Source organism: Bos taurus, chromosome 25, assembly GCF_002263795.3.
Source record: "Bos taurus isolate L1 Dominette 01449 registration number 42190680 breed Hereford chromosome 25, ARS-UCD2.0, whole genome shotgun sequence".
In the NCBI taxonomy this organism is placed as follows: domain Eukaryota; kingdom Metazoa; phylum Chordata; class Mammalia; order Artiodactyla; family Bovidae; genus Bos; species Bos taurus.
This window is the reverse complement of record NC_037352.1, coordinates 2,475,309-2,496,632: the sequence shown is the minus strand read 5'-3', so window position 1 is coordinate 2,496,632 and position 21,324 is coordinate 2,475,309. Positions and strand designations below refer to the sequence as shown.

The window sequence follows — 21,324 nt, the reverse complement described above, 5'->3', positions numbered from 1 at the left end:
GCCTTCTCTTAAGTCTTCAAGGCCCAGGGCCACCATAACAAAGAACCACAAACTCGTGTATCAACAACACACATTTATTCTTTCACAGGGCAGCTTAGATGTTGAGGTCAAGGTGTCAGCAGGTACGGTTCCTCTGAGCGCCCTGAGGGAAGCCTGTGTTCCAGGGCTCTCCTAGGCTTTAGATAGCCATCTCCACGTCGACAGGGTGTCCTCTCCAGACGTTTAAGTGTCTCCTAATCCCCCATTTTCATAAGGTTAACAGTCATAATGGATTAGGGCCCACTCCAAGGACCACGTTTCTCTTGATCCCTTGTAAAGACCACCTCCAGATGACGTGGCATTCAGAGGACTTCAGCATGGGAATTTGGAGACACAGTGAGACTTCTGATATCCTTGAAGGGCAACTGGATTTGGAAAGTAGAGGTGTTTCTTGGGCACAGCTGGAAGGGAAAGCTCTGAGCCGGGGGCTGGGAGGTTCAGTCATTTAGGTGTTGGGAAGAAGACAGGGCTACGGGAGTCCCCACATGTCACAGGTTTAGGTTTAAGACTCCTGCAAGACTCCTAGGAGGAACGCTTCCAGGAGAGAGGACAGGTCAATAAGAGACTGAGGAACTGGGAGAACTCACAGCGTGGGGGGCACTAGTGGTAAGGGATCTGACTGCCAATGCGGGAGATGGAAGCGACCTGGGTTCAATGCCTGGGCTTGGAAGATCCCTTGGACAAGGAAATGACACGCACTCTACTGTCCTTGCCTGGGAAATCCCATGGATGAGGGACCTGGTGGGCCACAGTCCGTGGGGCTGCAGAGGCGAACACGACAGGGCGACAGCACTCACAGCATATCAAGGCGTGATTATTTCCTGAGCCCCACCCATGTGCCAGGGAATGTGGTGGGGCCTTAGGGGACCTGGCTTGAAATAGAGGGGCAAAGCTGCCCCGGAGAAAAAGGAGGGCATCCCAGGCAAAAGGAGCAGCATGTGCAGAGACCCGGGTGGGAGAGAGAGGAGCTTGGCCAGCAGCCAAGGACTATTGCGCAGGTGAGGAGATGCAGAGCAGCATCCTGTGGATGAGACGGGGTCTGACAGGTCAGTGACAGCCTTAGGTCCTCAGTTGTGTCCGACTCTGTGCCACCCCGTGGACTGTAGGCTGCCAGGCTCCTTTCACCTCTCCCTGAATTCTTTCTGAGCTGAGACATAAAGGACCAGAGTTCCTCGGATCCCATGAAATACCTCCTAATGGTTTCAAATGGCTATCCTATGCTAAATGGAGTACAAAACGTCTTCTTTACAGCAAATCACCCACTGAAAACTGCTGTCTATAACATGCATGTGCTGGTTAAAAGGTCCAAGAAGTGAGATGACTGATATTTACATAAGTAATATTTCATTGTTTCAGAATTCTGCATAGGAAGAAGGAAACTTGTGCCCAGAATCCCTGGAAATTGCACCTATTCCATTCACATCACTCCCTCCTGTACATTGGAGGACTCTTTCCTCCATATTTTTATTGGATTTTGTTCTGTTACCTCCCGAGTTTATATTGTCCATGCACAAATCACATATCATTGGTCAAAAACTGAAACATTTCCTTGGGAGGGAAAGTGTTTAGAAAATGTATTTCATGTAACTTACATTGAAATGGAGAAAAGATTTAATCTAAAAACAACAACAACAAAAATAAAAACAAACTCATATTGATGTTGAAACGGGGAAGAAATTTAATGTTAAACAAAACATCCATACTACTTCTATCAACGGCTATAATCACCATCGTGAGAAGTAGAATATCAGATGTAAGTCATTATGTAAAAAGAAAAAAAGGAAATAGTCAAGTGCAGGTTTAGCACAGGGGCATCAGAGAACAGAGGAAAGTCTGAGGGACTTGCATACTGATGGGGAGGTGAGGCAGGGACGGGGCCAGGAAGCCAAGGCTGCTCAGGGCCTGGCAGTGGGCGGCTCCTTGCAGCAGGGAACTCAGGCCAGAGGTAGGCCTTCCAGTGTCAGGCCTGTCAGAGGGACCCTCTGGAAGTGAAGGGGGAAGGATATGCCCGGAATGGGGCTCTGCCACAAGGAACTCCCAGACAGGCTGCTGTCCTCCTCAGACAGGAAGGCACAGGCCCAGGAGACAGGGAGAGCCTTCCTCCAGGTCTCCTGCCCTGCTGGGGCCTCAGCTGACAGCAAGCTGGGTCGCTTAGGATGATGAGGGCACTAAGATGCTAATGTCAGGGTCAGGGTCCACCACTGACTCCTCCTGCGAGACCCGCAGCCGGCCCTCAGGGGTCCCCCTCGCTGAGGATCAGCTCAGCGCCCCATCTGACAGGGTCTGGAGCGACAGGCAGAGACACTGAGGCATGCTGACCCACGGAAGGCACCTTGGTCCTTGGGGCCTCTGGGCTTCCAAGCCTCTCCCACGTCCCTGGGTCAGCAGAACATCCCCGTCCCTGACAGACAGGTCAGACCTGGAGAAGGGAAACCTGGCCTGATGCTGTGGTGTCGTCCCTGCAGGACAGGAGGGGAGGGCAGTTAAAGGATGGGTCAAGGGTGAGCAGGAGGGTAAAGGTCGCTTCAGAAGATGGTTTCCGGGAAGGGCATCGTACAGGGCCTTCTGAATGAGGTGGGGCTCCTCCAGAACCATGTGAGGCTCTTAGACCTGGATGAGGCTTCTGCATAAGAGCTGCCCAACAAAGGAGCAGAAATCCGTGAGCACTTCCCAGAGGGCCTCCACCGCACTGCAGACGGCCTGTAGGCAGGCCGCGGCCTTCTCCCACAGCCAGGTGAGCGCATCCCGACACCCGGACAGGAAACTCTGCAGAATGCCCAAGAACTGCCGCAGGGCTCTGGCCCAGATGCTCTCTTCCGGATTCTGGACCTCCAGAGAGGTGGAGACGGAGCGTCTCTGGATTCTGCAGCGTACTTCTTGCTGTGCTTCCTGAAGCAAGGGACTGGACTCCTTCAGGGTTTCCTGCAGGGATTGTGGGCTATTCAGGGACTCGCCCGGAGCGAGGCAGACCCTGGTCCTGACCTTACCGAGGCCTCCCAGCCCTTGTGAAATGCTGGGACTCAGAAGCCCACGAATCCAAACTGCCTGCTTCTGGCCAAAAGGTCTGCAGACACGAGCACTTCTCCCAGAGACTGGGCCTTGCCCCTCGGTTCCCTTCGAAGAACGAACCCCAGTCCTTGGTTGTACCTGCGTCTACGTGGTCGACCGCTGAACCCAGCGCCAGGCCCACAGGGCTCATAGCAGGAAGCTAAGTCCAGGGCTCTGGCCACCGATGCTGAGTCGGGAGGCTGATGCCCACAAGGCTGCACCACCTGAGATTTCAGGGAGCCCCCACTTCATCCCCCACTCCAGGGAGCTCTGTGCACACGCAGCAGCCCCAAGGACAAGAGAGACCAGTGGGGAGGGGAAGGAAGGCACTGAGACAGTGGCTCCAACTCACGGGACTGTTCTCTTGAATGTGATTATCCATGACTTTAAAGGCGTCCTTGATGAATTTTTCCTGGGGAGAGGAAGTGTGCAGTCTGCACTCCTGCCTCCCTGCTGAGGTCAGTGGTCCCCACTGTGGCCTCCCATGCATCCAGGTGAGTCTGAAGGGAGCCAGTGCCCCAGACTCCATACCCTGGCTGATCCAACTCTGAGGATTTCCCTTAGCAGGGGGCAAGGTCCAAACTCACCTTAGTCTCTGCTAGGACTGCCTCCATCTGTTGGGAAAAAACCTCTGTTTAAAATACCCCCACCCTCTCTCACTTTCACCCTGAATCCCAAGGCCCAGCTAGTTCTCATCTCTGCCCAGTTACCCCAATAACTAACACTCAACCTGGGGACCATGCTCTGGCATCCTGCCCCACCCTCGTTGCCCTGTGGTCCGGACGCTGCCCTCAGCATCCCTGGGCCTCCGTATCTCCTCCCTGTACACTCACCTGCCACACAGGTGTGCATTTGTCCAGTGTAAGGACTGGGTGCTGAGCTGTGACCCTCATCATCACCATGACTGTGAACCCACCCCACCTCCCTCAAACTGGGGAGGGTCGGAGGTGGGGCACAGTGACCCACCTGTGCTCCTTCTGGTTCATTTTCCATTGTATCGAAAAATTCATCTACAAGGTTGTGCTGTGAACAGAGATGGACTTGAGTAAAAGAATCTCGGTTCTTCTCCCTGCTGGGTCCCAAGTGGGCCAGAATGTTCTCAGCTTCACCCAGCAGAACCCAGGCCTCCTGAACCCCAGCTATACGTGGAAATGAGCTTCTTACCGATAACACCCTGAAAGAAGCCAGGACACGTGGGTCTCTCTGTGGAGGTAACAGTGAAATTCAGGCTTCTGACCTTGTAACCACCAAGATCTGTTTTATACACACACACACACTCACCCAAGGAGGACGGTTGCCCTGGAGTAGGCGGGTCAACCTGGTTCCCAGATGTCTAGCCCTCCGTGGTCCTGCTGAGAGCTGACCAGGGAGGAACTGGCACTGTCCTCTCCTGTCTGAGGTGCTGAGGGTGACAGTGGCCAGTCTTCCTGACCTCTGACCCTGCAGACCCCCGGCCCCCAGCCCTTCCCCTCCAGACAATTGATGACTCATGGAGGTGGGAGGTGCCCCACCGACCCCTTGGGATACTCGGGAATCTGGCGCTGTCCCCGCTGCCCTCCTGGCCCTGGGTAGTCAGTGCGGCTCACATCTCGAGCAGGGCTCCTGTCTGCACACTCTTGTCTGGGGGCCCCATCCTGTCAGCCCAGCATCACACATAACTGGGCAAGGAAACTCCTCGCGGGTCCGTGGGGACACTCTCTGCCCGCATCCTCTCACTGGACCTGAGTGCTCAGCCTGGCTCACCCCAAGATGACCACTCCCAGACACCGGTGTTCCATGGCCCAGAGCCCCTGGGGATCTGGTCACCCTCAGAACTAGGTAGGTGAGTGGACAGAGGGCGGAGGCCACCCCAAAGGTAAGAATAGTTTCTGATCTCAGTGTGGCTTCAGCTGTTGATCCACGCCCTGAGAGAAATGCTTTCAGCTTTTCTCTGAAAATCCTGGCCAGTGAACTAGACCCCACACGCTGCAACTAAGATCGCTCAGAGACAAAAGAAATTCAATAAATAGGAATAAGCATTAGAAGGAGCCTGAGGACGGCTGATTCCTCGGACACTGCAGAGGCTCCAGGTCCGGCTCCCCCACGAGCATGACGACTCTAATTCCTACACTCACTCCCTGGTCCATTGCTCCTTCCTCGGTCCCAAAGGCCCCCACACTGAGCTGCCCGCAAAACTGACCTCCCAGCAGGAGCCCCAGCCCCACAGCCAGGACCTGCCACATAAGGAAAAGGCTCAGAGCAACAGGAAACTGGAGCGTGCTTGTCAACAATTATCCAAAATTTCAGGATGGTGACAGCAGAGCGTTCGACCAGGGTTATTGTGAGACGGGGCGCTTTGATGGCACGGGTCCCATGTTTTGACCCTCTGCTTCCTCAGTGGGAAGGAAATGGCAACCCGCTCCAGTATCTCTGCCTGGAGAAGCCCATGGACAGGGGAGCCTGGTGGGCTACAGTCCCGGGGTTCGCAAAGAGTTGGACACCACTGAGGGACTCACACTTTCACTTCCCCTGTGGCCACCCCAGGGCCCAGGGAGGGTGGGACAGAGGTTGCTGCGCACAGAGCAGTCAGCAGGGCTGGGGCTGAGCTGGTGGGAGCGGGGACAGGTGGCAAAGGAGACTCCAGGCCCACTCTCCCCTCATCTCTTGTCACTCACCTTAGCGAAGCACATGGTGGCTTAGGGTCCTGCCGCTGGGACCTGGTGGAGGAAGAGTGGGAGGAAAGTGCTTCAGAGAAGAAGGCTCGCACACCACCCTGGAGGATCCTCCCCCTGCAGGTCTCCCCCACCCCCACGCCAGGCTCCCCAGAGCCCCTCACCTGAGATCCTGCAGCCAGAGCTCCAGCTGAGCACTACCCCGCTGCCTGCTGAGCCCCAGCGACTTAAGAGCTGGCCAGGGAAGGGCAGAGAGGGTGGAGCCCTGCTGGGGAGGAGGCAGGGTCAGCTGGGTGTGTTTGAGACAGAAACTGAGATAGAAATAGAAGCAGAAACAGAAGAGGAAGGGGGGGAGTCAGAAGGAGGGGAAGACATGGAGCCAGAATCTGAGGGGCGGGGCGGGAAGGGCGTGTCCCTTACACTCAGGGTCCCAGGACAGGGGCCTTCTCCCTGAGCTGGGTGGGGATCTCTGAGCCCAGCTTGGGCTGGGACCCCCCGCCATCGGCTAGAGCACGCGGAGGGACGGGGTAAAGTCCAGACTTGGGATGATAGTTTGAGGAAGCTTCAGGGGGAGCCGACCAGGGCCCTTGAACAGACTGCACCCCACTCCATATCCAGAGAAGCTTCTGTAGCTGCCCTGCCCTCAGGAAGTCACAGGACCTGCGGGAGCCCTGAGGTGGAGACTCTCCCCTGCATCCAGGGCAGGGCCGGGCCTGTGTGCCTCACCCACAGGATGTGTCCTTCAGAAGGGGCAGAAGGGAGCCTTGCTGGCCGTCTGGGCCCCGCTGACCAGGGTCTCCTGAGCCCTGCTCGGGACCCCGGGCCTCAGTCACCATGGCAGGGGTCTCCCTGGCCCTGGCCAGCCCCACAGGGCTTGACTCTCACAGCCTGGCCCACCTCCCCCCTAAGACCACAGCCCCTCACAGCCATGGCCTGGCATCTGTCTTAGAGACCCAGGGCTGCCATAACAAAGAGCCACAGACCCGGGTCTCAGCAACACACATTTATTCTCACAGTGAAGCCTCGAAATTGAAATCAAGGTGTCAGCAGGCAGCGGTTGCTCTAGAGCCCTGAGGGAAGCACGTGTTCCAGGCTTCTCTCCTAGGCGTGTAGACAGCTGTCTCCAGGTCTACATGGTGCCCTCCCTAGACACGTATCTGTCTCCTAATTCCCCATTTTCCTAAGGTCACCAGTCATAATGGATTAGGGCCCACCCTAAGGGCCTCATGCTCACTTGATTCCCTGTAAAGACCCCCCTCCAGGCGCTGGTGGTTAGGACTTCACTGTGTGAATTTAGGGGAACACTATTCAGTGTCTAATATCCTTGAAGAGGAACCGGGCTCCTGATGGGCCACCCGTGTGCACCCCATGGGGACAACCTATGAATCCTGCTCCTCAGGGAAAGTCTCTCTTGGGCCCACCAGACCCCAGCTGGTACCCCCTGCCCCTTAGGGGCTCGTTCAGTTGTCTGAAACTCCCTTCCCACACCCAGGAGGTCCAGATCCTTCCCTGAACCAGCTCAGAACGCCGGGTGGGAGGGAGACAACAGAGCCGCGCTTGCTTCAGCTGTGGGCTTCCCTGGTGGCTGAGGGTAGAGAATCCGCCTGCAATGCGGGAGACCTGGGTTTGATCCCTGGGTCAGAAAGATCCCCCTGGAGAAAGGAACCCACTCCAGTATCACGGCTCAGAGAATTCCATGGACTGCATAGTCCATGGGTCAGAGAGTCAGGCACAGCTGAGCAGCTTTCACTTGCTTCAGCTGCACGCCTCATTTCCAGGTCTTATCTCGGGTGATCTGGCTGCCTGAGACCCAACACTGGGCACCTCCACATCTGTCTCAGGAAGGCCACCTCCTGAAAGGCATTTCATGTCTCACTGTGGGCTGAACCCTTTTCTTTATAGAGTTTTAGTGAGGTGTAATTCACATATCATACAATTCACCCAGGAAAGTGCCTAATTTAATGCACAGTACTACTCAACCATCATCACCATCAATTTGAGAACACTTTTATCATCTCCAGAAACCATCCTGCACCCCTATGCCATCATCCCCATGGCCCACCACCATGCAATCCCTAAGTCTGCTTTTAACTTTTTGAGGTACCACTAGACTATTTCCCCAGGCTTCCCCGGTAGCTCAGCGGTAAAGAATCTGCCTGCAATGCGAGAGATCCGGGTTCAATCTGTGGGTCAGGGAAGATCCCTGGGAGGACGACATGGCAACCCACTCCAATATTGTTGCCTGGAAAACCCCATGGACAGAGGAGCCTGGGGGGCTACAGTCTATGGGGCCATGGAGACAGCATTGAGCGTGCACGCACACACAACGGTCGTATAAGTTTTCCGGCTCCATGCCCTTCCCACATGTATCATCTGTAACTTTTTGTCCCCATTCTGTGAGTGTCTTTTTACTTTTCCGGTGTTGCCCTTTGAAATATGAAAGTTTTGAGTGTTTATATTTTAATAATTTGTCTCATTTATTTCCCATTCTTTAAAAAACATAATTCAATACCATGTGGCATTTTTGTGAACCTGACTTCATGACGTCTGAGAGGCTGGACAAGTGTCCATTGTCGCAGCGAAAGGAGCCTCAGGTGTCACATGGGACATCCCTCTCTGGGCGCCTCCAACCAACTCTTGGTTGCCCCCCAGCTCATCCTCAGCCACCCTGTCCCCCGTCAATGCTGGATTCCAGCCTCTTCTGGAAAACAGTGATTCGGGTCTGTCATGTTCCTGCCACCAAACTTCGCCTTGGGGCTCCATCACTGCTCCGAGGAAATGAAGGGGTTTCTCTCCTGTTATTTTTATTGTCCTGCTTCAGGGCTGATAAACTTTTTGAAGACAAGTTTCCTCCTCCTCGTACTTAGAAAGGGTCCTGACAGAGGCCCAGATGGCTTCTGGTGCCTTTGAATTCCCAGGTGGCTGGCTGGTTGAAGACACCGGGCTGTCATCCTCCTTCTGGCCTGGTCATGACCACGCTGGGCTCCATGCCCCTGAGTCAGCTCTTGCAGCACTGTGGGCCCGCTGAGGCTGGTAGCACATTAAGAAATGGTGGGTATGTGACTCCAGCCATGGGGGTGAACCTCTCTCACCCAGGCTGTGAGTAGGCTCTGTAAACACAGGAAGAGGTTGGCCCCTGGGTGGAGAACACGGAGGGGACGCACAAGTCAGAAGACAGAGACCTGAGATGGCAGCTGCTGGCCCTGGTCCCTTGAAGATCGGGGCCACCCCCAGCCCACCCCCACATCAACCACCCAGTTTGTTCAAATGCAGATTCCTGGCTCCAGACCCAGAGTGAGGATTCACAGTGAAGCCATGGAATCCGCATTTTTCAAGTTCCCTAGGTCATTCTCTCGTTTTCTTAGACCACACCGATCAGCTTGAAGGATTTTAGTTCTGGGATTAGAAATTTAACTCAGGCCATGACAGTGAGAGCACCAGATTCTAATCACTGGACCACCAGGGAACTCCCTTCCTGGGTCATCCTGTGTGGAATGTTCCAGAAGCAGAGTTGCAGAGGCACTCATTTAGATTCTGAATTCAGTGGGGAAGGGGGTCATTGAGGTGGCCCAGGTTCCACCCACCTGTCACCCAGGAACACTGAGGAGGCAGTGACCCCAGACTGAGAGGGGACCAGTCCACTGTCCTCACACCAGCATCGAGCTGATGGGAGCCAAGGGGTTCTGGAGAGGGTGGCAGAGGCTCAGGTGAAGTGGTGGGAGAGGTGTTTTAGGAGCAGGAGGGTGTCGTACTGAATGTGGGTGGTTCTGGTACCAGCGTGCTGACCAGAAAGGATGGGCCACAGGGGTGGGCCATCTGAGGAGCATCACCCACGTGTGAACCACGGATGTCACCCCAGACTTGGGACACATGCTCTGGAGTGGTCGCAGAGCTGGGTTTGGGACCCCACCAATGTGCTTCGATTGGGACATCGTGGAGGGAGGACAGGATGAGAAACGTTAGAGCAGAGGCTGGAGAGCCTGCTCAGCACGGGGGAGTGGGGCTGTCCTGTAGAGCCAAGCACTTGGGACAGCTGCTGTTGGCAGGCGGGGTGGGGCTGCAGGAATTCAGCCCCCTGAGCTCTGGGAAAGGCCAGGTGTTCCGGGAAAAGGAGAGTCCTGCGGGGTCATGGCCAGGGGCAGGGGAGGAAGGAAGGGTCAGGGGAGGAAGGAAGGCCCAGGAGGCCACACTCAGGGCATTCAGTGCCAGGGCCGGCCCTGTGTCTCCGCCCTCCTGGACTTAGCTCCACCTGCATCCCCAGCTGCATCCTGGCTGAGCCCAGCCCCTGGGACAGACTTCCCACAGCCACAACCCGCAGGGGCCCCGTGGGCGATCCGCTCCCTTCCACGCAGCCGCAGGTTCCCTTCAGGGGGAGGCCAGGCCCCCCACCAGCAGGGACAGAAGAGGCAGGAGGAGCACCGAAGGCCGCCCCGCAGCCCGACTGATTCCGCACTGACAGTCGCAGTCTCCGGCCTTAAGGGTCGCTCTGGGGGGTCTGGGGGCCCGAGGGCCCACAGTGGGGGCGGGGCAGTCCAGGAACTTGGGACCCATGGGTTGGGGGGAGTCTGGCTCGGCTTTGATGCTGCCCTTGGGGAAGCGCCAGTAGTGGAGGCCCTTGAAGAAGTAGGTGTCACCTGCGGGGAGGGAGAGGTTTCAGGGACTGGTAGCACGCCTGCCCACCCTCCAAACCCCTCTCTCCGCACCGCTTCTCCGCCCACGCCGGGGTCTGCAGGCCCCACCACCCCACGGCCCCTGGGCCCCCATCGCCCAGCCCCCCGGATGCGCGAGCTCTCCCACCTGTGTTGCTGACAGTGACATCGTCGGGGGCCGACGGTGCGCCCTCCCAGAGGCTCAGGTCGCGCGGGTAGCCGGGGTCCGGGCGCGCCGCCGCCTCGTCGTACCGCCAGTACTGCCGCCCCCGGATCAGGTAGGTCTTCCCGTTGAGCGGCCAGGAGAACACGGCGTCCACCTCCGTCCCGGGGGGCAGCCCCAGCTCGGTGAGCGGGCGCGCGGCGCCCTCTAGCAGCCGGTCCTGGAACGACCAGAACTGCGGGCCTGCGGGCAGGGCGGGGGCCCGGGTGAGCCGCGCTGCGCATGCCCCGCGCTAGCGCCCCCGCCCCCAAACCCGGACCGCACTGACCGCTAAATAAGAGGATCCGGCCGTCCGGGTGACGGGCGTAGGCGGCCTGAATGACCTTCACCTGGGTTGGCAGCCCCTCCCAGAAGCGGTGGAGCCGGGCGGGCCGGGGTGACACCAGCTGTCCCGAGGGCTGGAGGCGCCAGAACCAGGGGCCTGGGTTGGGGGGCGATTGGGGGTTGGAAGAAGGGGTGGGCGTATAGGCGTGAGATGAGATGGCAGGAGGTCACCCCTTCTGTACACCCCTCTACTACCGCGCACCCACCTTGCCCGCCAGGGTGTGGCTTGGACACAGTTCAGGGTTTCCCCTCCCACCGCTGGGGGCGGGGCGGGGCGGGGCGGGGCGGGGCGGGGGGCGCAGGTCCATCAAAAATCAAGGCTGCAGTGGCTCTAGGGTGACCGGCTGGGCCAGGAGTTTCCCATTTTTGGCACTGAAAGTCCGGCATTCCTGCGACCCTCGGGGCCCGGGCGGCGGGTCACTCTAAGTGGATGTGAAGCCAGCTGTATGCGTCCGGGGAGATGGAAGTCACTTACCTTTGAAGAAGAAAGTTTCGCCTCGGATGTTGGCGATGGCGTCAAAATTGCCATCACATCGATCAGGGAGGGGTTGGGGGGTGCTGGGAAGGAAAAGAGAGGTGAGCAGAGAGGAGGGGCGGGGTCCCGCTCCTTTTATTTAACCTTTACCGCATCCTACAAAGCAGGGACTCTCACCTGCCCATCTGGAGAGGAGGACCCTGAGGTTAGGGAGCGCATCCAAAGCCTCCTACCTGGAGAGGACTCACCTGTCCGGGGGCAGGGCAGGGGGCGGGGGAGGAGGAGCCAGGGGCTTCCGTGTGGGCTTGTCATATGGGGTTTGGGGTGCTCTCCCTGTGGAGAAAGGGTTACAGGGCTGGGTCCCCTGAGGCTACTGCAGAGGCCACCAGGGGGCGAGCACCCCGCCGCCCGCGGTACCGTAGAGCTGCTGCAGGCCTTCGCGGTCGTCCTGAGACAGGCGGTACTCGGCGGGGTTGCCCACTGGGCCCTGGTAAAAGGGCCTCATGATGGAGTCGGGCGCTGAGGAGTGGCCCAGGCCCAGGGCGTGGCCGAACTCATGAACAGCCACCGCAAACAGGTCCGTCCCCTCGCCATCTGGGGAGGAAGGGAGAATGCGCTGGAGCCGGGCTCCACCCCCACCCTGGCGCCCCCAGGAAGCCCCGGAGAAAGGGGCCTTCTGGTGGACACAGCCAGGAGACCCTCCGAGGTGGCCGTGGCCTCCTCTGCGCGGACCCCCTCCCTGAGTCATCTTTTCCCTCCTCTGTGGGTGCACTTGTTCGGAAGATAGTCTCCTGTAGCCTGGTTTGGCAGTGCTGCACACCGGGGGGACGGACTGAAAAGACCTCAGAGCAGACTAGGGAAAGAGCAGGAGGAAACGGCATGGACAGGGGAAGGAGCAACTGTATAAGGATGGAGCCCCTGCCCCAGCAAGGCAACATACAGAAACATGTGGGGAGACCTCCCCGCTGGTCCCCACGCTCCCAATGCAGGGGGTCTAGGTCAGGGAACTAGATTCCACGGGCTGCAACTGAGAGCCTGCAGGCTGCAAGATCCCAAGGGCCGCAAGGAAGACCCGGCACAGCCAAATGCATAAATGAATATTCTTTAAAAAAAAAAAAAAAAAGGAAACATTCTAGAGGAAGCAGGATCCTCTGGGTGTGTGGTTCTCTGGAGGGAGCCCCAGCTCTGGGGAAACTCCCTTCTGGCAGCTCCAGAGGCCCCGCCCCTCTGCACCATTCTCACTCCCACCCACAGGGAAGGTAGGTCAGACTCCATGGCCCCCCTCCTCCTCCTTCCATCCCCACCCGGCTAGTGCCCAGGACCCCCAGTCCTCTATTTCTGCTCCATCTCTCCCTCCCACAGCCTCCATCCCCCACCCCTGCAGCCTGCATCTCTCGGAATTCGGAACTCGAAGCTCTAGCAAGCACTCTCTAACCACAGCCCGCTGGCCCTGGCGCCCAACCTCTCTGACCACAGAAGGCTTTTCCCTGGGGACCCAGCCCAGGCGCCAGGACCAAGCTGTCTCCACGCTCCCAGCTGCTGGCTGAATCCCAGCTCCTCATTGATTCCCGAGCCAGTGAGAGGCTAAGAAGGCACAGAGACAGCAAGAGACAAGCAGCGCCCCCCGCCACCCCCAGGTTGATCTACCGTCATGGAAATGTCTAACTAGAGTGAGCAGTGGTGAAAGTGCAATTATTGGAAGTAACCTGGTGAACTGAAAAGCAAATTTCTCTCCACCCGTCAAGGCCACTAAGTGAGAATCTAAGGACAAGATGAGTGAGTCGTAAGCAGAGCAGCAAAGGCTTTTCCTGTTACTTCTACCTCCTATCCTCATTTTACAGGTGAGGAAACTGAGGCACAGAGAGGTCAAGTTAAATGACAGAGACGGAACCCTGGCTGGGCTGTCCTGCTTCTCAGCAGTGGTTTCAGATGTCTGTCAAACTCATAAGTACTGATGAATTCCCATGTTGACTGTGGCTTTTCTCAATATGTGCTGAGAGCTTTTTCTAAGAAACTGGACGGAGGACATTTGGTGTCTTAATCAGGTAGATCTTTTTTGTATTTTACCACGTGCCCCACCCGGTGTCCTTGCCTCTCCTCTGGCCACACCCCTTCCTTGCACCCTTGTCACGCTATTTAGCTAGGGAAATTACACAACCATGCAGATCCAGCCGCAGAGACTCCCGGTGCTCATCTCTGGAGGGTCCTCTGCACCTCCCCTCACCCTCACCCACAGCCTCAGCAGGCAGCTCCTTTGCTCCCCCCATTCAGCCTCAAATCCAGACTCAAAGCCCCTCCAGGTGCTACCCAGTCCCAGCCCCAGCCCGCAACTCTTAGATGACAAATTTCCTGTTTCATCAAGACGGGCCGCTTGTGTCATCGGTAAGCTTCTGTGCATGGGGCACAGAGCTTCATCCCCCACCAGCTCATCTCCTGCTTCTTGCCCTGCCCTGGGAGAGATCTTTGCCTCACTCACCTCCTCCAGGACAAGGACAAAGCCCCACCCATCCGTTCATCTCTGCCTTCATGCATGCATGCATCTGTCCCTCCATCCATCCGTGTGTCCGTTCATCGGTTCATTGATCCATCTGTTAATCCGCGATTCATACACTCATCCCCCACCTCTATTGTCTCATCCACTGTCCCCGAGTCTTCAAGACTCCCTCATCCTAGGGCACCCCCTGGACCTGTCTGCCCACCATCCACACCCCGCACCCCGCCAGCAAGCTCTCTGCTCAGCAGTCTGAACTCAGCCTTCTGTTGCTCAGCTCCTCTCATGCCTCTGTGGTCTGGATTCTCCCTCCACCCACCAAGCCATTGGGCACTAAAGTCACTTTGTCCCCACATGGCGAGATCCAACCGTAAGTAAGTTACTGGATGACTTGAAGCCCCGCTCACTGCTGCCCACTTCCTCCTTCACTTGTCTTCCTCCTCACCTTTCAACCTAGTTTTTCTCCATTTGTTTTCATCCTTCCCCAACCCCTCCACCTACTGCCCTCCCCTTAACTGTGAGACTTCCCCACCTCTGAACTTGGTCTTCACATTCTACCTTCTCCTGGAACCTGACCCCCCAGGTACCACCAACTCTCAAATGTGCTGGGAGACCCAGCTTATAGTGGCCGACAGTGAACAGTGTGCTGAGAGCTGTAGATGAATTACTGGTTTCATCTGCAAGCCCATGAGACCAGTACATACTATGATCGCCATTCCTCAGGTGAGGAAACTGAGCCCTCTGAGGCCAAGTAACTGGCACACGCAGCAGCAGGCGGGGGAACCCTGAATTGAGTTCAGCTCCAACCCCAAGTTCTTAAATGCTGTTATACAGCCTCCCTGCGGTGGATCTGTGTCTGCTATCCCCACCTCACCTGAGTCCGTCTGCAGAGCCTGAGGACCCATCCCCAGCAAATGGCTCTCCCTCCTGGCCCAGCCTCCCCCAGCAGTTCCAGGGATGGGAAGTGGGAGAGCTGGGCCCCCTGCCTCCAGGCAGAACCAACCCTGGGGTGCTATTTACGCTCCAGAGAGCTCCAGAGAGTTCCCTGCGGGGTCAGGCTCTTCTCCAGCTGAGACCACATCCTAGCTTAGCTTCTCCCCCCTCCCTCCCCCGACGTCTCTCCTGCTTCCCTTTCCCCTGGGAACGTGCCCCCCAAAACTGCTTGCACAAGAATTTTCCTCTCACGCGCCAGTCCTGGGAAACCTGACTTGAGTTGGAGGAATCCAAATTCTAGCACAAGATACTGGATCATCAACGCACCACCTGCACCGACTCGGCGCTGCAGACACAGGCCCCGACCTGAACTCACCTGCCCTCCCCAGCCTGCTCCTCCTCCCCGCCCTCTTCTCACCTGCATTAATGGGACACCATCCTCCAGGGCCTTTGAGCCAGAAACCTGGCTGGTATCCGGCCATCCTCACTCCCTTTGCTGCCGAATCCAATCAGATCCCAATCTCTGTCCATCCTGATGGACTCCCCACTGAGCTGCCCACTGCCCTCCAGCCCCACTCCCATCGCCCCCACCATCTCTTACCTGGACCCCCAGCTACCTCCCTGCCTCCCTGTCTCCATCTTGCCCCCCAGGGCAGCCAGTGGTATCTCTGGAATGCAGAACTTCCCACAGCTCCCACTGCCTTTGGAATCCCATTGTCCAGGCCCTGCCACATGCCCTCCCAGGCCCCTCATCATATGAGACTGGCCCTCCATCCTCTGCGGTCCGCTCCTAACAGCACGTGTGTGCCTTCCAGCCCTGAATATCCCAGACCGATCCTCACCCCTGTACCCCCACCTCTGACTCCCCTGGCCTCAGCGAGCTCACTGGCTTGTGCTTTATACGTCCCCTCCCACCCCCACCCTGGTACTCCAGGAGAGTGGGACCCTGGGCGCTAGTTGGCACGCACTGTCTACATATGTGAAACAAGCAAAGTCACCGCTTCCAGGAAGTCCCCATCCCTTCAGCCAGCCTTTGTGTGAGCACCCCCAGGCTTAAGGACTTCCTCTGTTGTGATTCCACGTAATTGTGACACCCTGTGTAGCAACTGCCAGTTACTCTTCTGACTCAGCTACTGGCAGACCTGAGTTCTTGCCCTTCTGAGTCCTTGGCCCCAACTTGGACTTCCCCTCTGTGATGGGCAATTTTCTGTGTCAACTTGGCCAGACTAGGGTGCCCCAATGCCTGATTAAGTACCAGTCAAGATGTTGTTGTGGAGGTTATTTTATCAGCATGAATAACATCTATAAGCCACGGTAAGTAGAGCAGATTATCCTCCATAGTGTGGGCGGGGCCCGTCTAATCAGTTGAAGGCATTAAAAACCAAAACTGAGGTTTCCTGGAGAAGAAAGAATTCTGCCCAAAGACGGCAACATGGAAAGCCTGCCAGCTGCCTTGCTCTGCAAATACTGGACTCAAAATTGCACCATCAAGTCTCCTGAATTTCCAATTTGCAGGCCTGCCCTACAGATTTTGGAGCTCACCAGCCTCTGCAATTCTGTGAGCCAGTTCCTTAAAGTAAATCACTTTCTCCACACACACGTGCACACACCCATCCTACTGGTTCTGTTTCTCTAGAGAAGCCCAACTGATACAGCGTCCATCAGTAAACGTAATGTAAACTTCATTCTTAAGGACAGGCAGATCTGGACAGGGGACCTCTCAGAAGAGGGGAGATGGTACCTTTTGACCCAAAAGTCCAGGTCTCCTCATCGTCGAAGTGCGTGTCCCCAGAGATAGGGTGCTCCCCCGGGAAGAAGGCATGGGCCAGGGTGCCCCCCTGCCCATCGAAGGGGTAGCTGTCCTGGTGATAGGCCCGGGCAAAGTCGATGAGGATGTCAGGCTCCGTGGGCCCCTGCGAACCCACCTCCTGGAACCTGAGGTCTGACTCGGCGCCCCAGGTGGTCAGGGCGTGGTGCATGAGGGTCCGCACAGTCTCCTGGCTCAGCCCAGAGCCCTGGGGGAAGGAGTTGACCCTGGAAAGAGGGGGGCCGAGTGAGGGGCTCTGAGGAGAGAGGGCAGACAAAAGAAGCTGGGGCCCAGCGGGCAGCCCCAGGGTGGTCAACAGGGCACCAGGACTGACCTCCACGTCAGTGTCCGCTTCTTCCACACGCTGCCGCTCAGAGCGTACCGGCGCCGCCGCCTCACCAGCCCTGCTGCCCCCAGCACGTCGGGCAGCGAGCAGCGGGGTTTATGCATCGTGGCCACCGTCAGCGGGTCTGCAGGAGAGGTTGCGGCAGACGGGGAATCAGCAGCAGGCGCGAGCTACCATTTTCCATGGGCAAACTGAGTTTCCAAGAGCTACAGACACTTGCTCACAAAGGCCCCACAGCTTGCACTGGGAGCCGGGCTATCTGATTCTGAACACCAGCTCGTACCAAACTATGGCACTGCCCTCTGGGTATGATCACCCTTCACACCTGGTCCTGGATGGACACAAGAGTCTCAGGCCAGGATCTGAGTGGCCCGCTTACCTGAGTCCTGGCAGCTGGACTCCAGAGAAAGAACCCTGGGGGTGCCAGGAGAATGCCTCTCTTAAAGGTTGGAAGCCCCTAGGAGGCTACTCACACCTCACAGGCTAGCTCCCGAGTCCCCATCACATCCAGGTCAAGTTCAAAGTCCCCGGGCCAGCCAGGTATCTGGTCTCTGGTGGCAAGCCCCTCCCAGGTCAGGTCACCCGGAATCCCACCGCCCGGCTCAGCTCCATTCCCAGCAGTCCCCTCAGCTCCACATGAAGGTCCAACCTCATCTTGTCGTTTGAAGTGACAAGGAGCAACTGAGCACATCCTGGGGCCAGAAGGTTCTACCTCCCTCGCATCTGGACGGGACCCCTCTGCTTCCCTCTTCCTCTCATTTAACCCAATGGAGGAGCCTCTCAGCTCTGCCTCTGAAATACACATTCTGGATTCACTGCTTCTCATCACATCCTTGCCTGAACACTGGTCTCTGTGCTCCCCACTCTCCATTCTCCACCAGTAAGCAGTAAATAGTAAAGTAAATGTCACTCAGTCGTGTCCGACTCTTTGTGACCCCATGGACTGTAGCCTACCAGGTTCCTCTGTCCATGGGATTTTCCAGGCAAGAATACTGGAGTGGGTTGCCATTTCCTTCTCCAGGAGATCTTCCCAACCCAGGGGTCGAACCCAGGTCTCCCGCGTTGTAGGCAGACACTTTATCATCTGAGCTACCAGGGAAGTCCAGTAAGCAGAGGAAACTAAACTGTAAATCAGGTCTCCTTGCCTCCCTCCTTCAAACCCTCTCAGCGATTCTTATCACTTTTGAAGTCAAACCAAAACACCCTTCCTGGCTCTTGTTTGGCTCTGCAGTCCGCCTTTCATCACAGGCATACAAGCTTGTGTCTGCCACAGGGCCTTTGCACCAGCCTGCGAGATCGCCTCCCACATTCCCCCTCTTTGTGTCCTAGGAATTCTTCATGTCACATGAGCTCCTCCCAGCTCACGTGACCTATTTCAGAGGGGCCTGCCCTGCCCGGACCAGCCCCTGAGGATCATTAACATTTTATTTTCTTCAGAACACTCATCACTGTTATTGGTCTGAGCCTCTCTCCCTCTAGAACGTTAGCTCCACGTGAGCGGGGACCTCATCTACCTCGTTCGCCACTATACCAGTGGAGCCTGGAATGACCTCACATGTCAGTTCATCGGGAAAAGATTCCTGATAAATATTTACTGAAACAGGAATGTCTTAGCACCTCCAGGGTTGGGACCTGAGGTCAGCATGTTCATAGACCCTGGTGATTCAGCTACATGCAGATGTTTAGACCCTGCAGTTGGTGGTGTGGGCAACAATGGTCAGGCTGGGTGCAGGGCCAAGACAGGGCTGGGGAGGGGGTGGAGGCCACGTACCCAGGACGCCTGTCTCCGGCAGGCCGGCAAACCTCTGCATGACCTTGATCGCATCCCGCAGTTTTGCAGGGCTCTGCAGCTGGGCCTGGGCGGGGTGAGGGGGCGGCAAGTAGCCATAGCGGGTCAGCCAGTCCTAGACCAGAGGTGGGAACAGGGGAAGCAGAAAGGCTTGTGGAGGGACTCTCCCATCCAACCACCATCCTGGAAGCCTCACCACTCACCAGGCATGGCCAGCCCCGGGGAACCGTCTGCTCCCCACCTCAAGATCCAGGCCCTCCAGCCCCGGCTTTGCTAGTGTTCATCTGTTCCCAAGAGTGCCCACTTCCCCACCCCAACCCAACCCTTTTTCAGATTTCCAAATTCCGGCCCTCAACCTCCTGACGAATCCAAGAATTCGGGTCCCCAGTCTCCACCCTCGGTCACGAATCCAAGGATTCCGGTCCCCAGTCTCCATCCTCGGTCACTCTTTGGACATTTGGAAAGCGTCCCCAGCCTTCTCTGAACCCAGAAGTCCAGGCCCCGGGCTCCCCTCTCTCAGCTCTGTTGCAGATCTGAGCCGGCGGACCCCTGCACTCACCACGCCCAGGCTCACGTCCTGCGCGGAGGGCTCCCGGGCGCGCGCGGGCGGCTGCAGCAGCGGGAGCAGCAAGGCCAGGAGCCGGAGCATGGCGCTCTCCTCCCCGGCGGCCGGCTGGGCTCCCGGGGACCTGCCCCGCACCGCCCTGGAGATCTGGGGAGGAGGTCGGGGGCCCGGAGAGGCTCAAGGGACCTGGCACCGCGTACGAGGAGTGGGCCAGGGGGTGAAAGGGTGGCGCGCGGGGATCCGGGACCTTGGGAGGTACGATGCGGGGGGTACTGGGGCGTCCAGCCGAGGGCCGGGAAGGTTGAGAGGAAGCGGGCTCCGGGTCTGCGGCACGGCCTCCGGGGGGTGAGCACAGGTCCGGTCCGCGCCGACGGCCTGTCGTCCGGACAGGAGGGCTAGCCCGGCGGGGCGGGGCGGGGGCGGGGCGGGGAAGGCGAAGACTGCTGGGGCCGACCTTACGTCGTCAGTGATGGCTAAAGACCCTACCGGATCCAAGGCCTCCCCGACTGCTTCAGAGAGCCGGGCCGCAAGTTTCTCTTCCCAGATCCCTGCTCTAATGGGACTCTCCGGAGGGCCGCTCGCTTCTGCTTTCTCAGATCCGCGCCGCCCGGCCCGGGGGAGGGGCGGCTCGGGGCCCTCCCCTCCCCCCACCGCCCTTCCCGGAGACCCCCGGGCGCGCGGCCGGCGCTTCGGCTGGGGGATTTCCGGGCGGCGGGCGGCTGGGCTACTTCCCCCTCCAAGGGGCCGCGGCACGCCCCCCGCCCATCCCTGCCAGCCCCGCACTCCTCCCACCCCGCCCCCCGCCGCCCGGGTGTGCGCGCCTGGGGCTGCCTATGGTCCCCGAATTAATTCCCCTAACTACGTGGGCTGCGAGGGTCTCTGCTTCCCACGCCGAGGTTCTAGCGTCTCTAGATCCCAGACCCGGGGACTACCTAGGGGCAAGTACTAGGCTTTTAAAATCCTCGCTAGGCTTCCCAGGTGGCTCAGTGGTAAAGAATACGCCTGCCAATGCAGGAGACTCAGGTTTGATCCCTAGGTCAGGAGGATCCCCCGGAGAAGGAAATGGCAACCCACTCCACTGTTCTTGCCTGGGAAGTGCCTTGGACAGAGGAGCGTGGCGGGCTACAGTCCACAGGGTCCCAAAGACTCGGACACCACTTAGAGACTAAACAACATCGCAGGAGCTGGAGCGCCTGTGGCAGGTCGGTTGGAGCGCAGCGCAGAAGAGGGGGCGAATGGGAAGAGACCCGGGAGGCAGAGCCGCCGCTCACGCCCGCGGGGAGCCGGGTGCTGGGAGGCCGAGCAGCTGGAAAAAGATGAGGAGGAAGCGGGGGTGGACTTCCTGTCGGGGGCGGCGTGGGGGGGGGGGTGCCGTCTGCAGAGCTGGGCCGCGATGGGACCCCCGTGTGCCTTTTAAACAAAATAAACAGTGAGCAGGATTAGCAAGGTAGAAATGCAAACTAAAACATCGAGATCCTGTGCTGAGCCGCTGGGGCTGCAAGAACAAACCACCACAGACCAGGTGGCCCGAACAACAGCAGTTTATTTCCTTACTTCTGGAGGCAAGGTTGTTTTTCCCAAGGCTTCTCACCTTGCAGGTGGCTCCGTGGTCCTTCCTCTGCCCAGGCAGCCCTGGTGTCTTGGTGTCCATATCCCTGCTTCTCATAGACACCAGTCACACTGGACGAGGACCCACCCCAACTGCCTCATTTCACCTTAATGGCCTCTTTAAAGTCCTGTCTCCAAATGCAGTCACATTTTGAGGGGCTGGGGGTTAGGACTTCAACCTATGTATTTAGGGACACGGCTCAGTCCATACTGGATCCCCGTGTGCAATGAAAACGTCCCCTCCTCCTCCTCCTGGGTCTCCTTTGCTCTCTTGCACACGGCCACACTCACAACACTTCTGACACCAGATGTGTGGGGTTTCTTCCCGCATCAGACAGTTCTGTGTGACACCAGCCAGGGTGTCCTTCAGTTCTGA

General features: G+C 57.9%; 2 protein-coding genes across 5 annotated transcripts; both read right to left on the bottom strand.

Annotated features, from left to right (window-relative positions):
* Positions 1–1,693: 1,693 nt before the first annotated feature.
* Positions 1,694–5,974, bottom strand: IL32 (interleukin 32). Of its 3 annotated transcripts, XM_002697939.6 has the most exons (7): positions 5,903–5,974; positions 5,742–5,783; positions 4,252–4,290; positions 4,054–4,110; positions 3,675–3,701; positions 3,440–3,499; positions 1,694–2,961 (listed from the first exon to the last, which is right to left on the bottom strand). In XM_002697939.6, the coding sequence occupies exons 2-7, from the start codon at positions 5,754–5,756 to the stop codon at positions 2,644–2,646; spliced, it is 516 nt and encodes a 171-aa protein (XP_002697985.1). In that variant the 5' UTR covers positions 5,757–5,783; positions 5,903–5,974; the 3' UTR covers positions 1,694–2,643. The 3 variants fall into 3 exon arrangements, with proteins under 3 accessions (XP_002697985.1, XP_005224696.1, XP_024841087.1); XM_005224639.5 differs by having other exon boundaries at positions 4,054–4,290; XM_024985319.2 differs by lacking the exon at positions 3,440–3,499.
* A 2,216-nt stretch (positions 5,975–8,190) lies between these two features.
* MMP25 (matrix metallopeptidase 25) lies at positions 8,191–19,988 on the bottom strand. 2 transcript variants are annotated; one of them, XM_024985318.2, is made up of 10 exons: positions 19,335–19,988; positions 18,758–18,890; positions 16,975–17,110; positions 16,575–16,867; positions 11,827–12,003; positions 11,658–11,742; positions 11,410–11,492; positions 10,879–11,031; positions 10,536–10,793; positions 8,191–8,874 (listed from the first exon to the last, which is right to left on the bottom strand). In XM_024985318.2, the coding sequence occupies exons 1-10, from the start codon at positions 19,422–19,424 to the stop codon at positions 8,780–8,782; spliced, it is 1,503 nt and encodes a 500-aa protein (XP_024841086.1). In that variant the 5' UTR covers positions 19,425–19,988; the 3' UTR covers positions 8,191–8,779. The 2 variants fall into 2 exon arrangements, with proteins under 2 accessions (XP_024841086.1, XP_010817533.1); XM_010819231.4 differs by having other exon boundaries at positions 8,191–10,372; positions 19,335–19,979.
* Between the last annotated feature and the right edge of the window lie 1,336 nt (positions 19,989–21,324).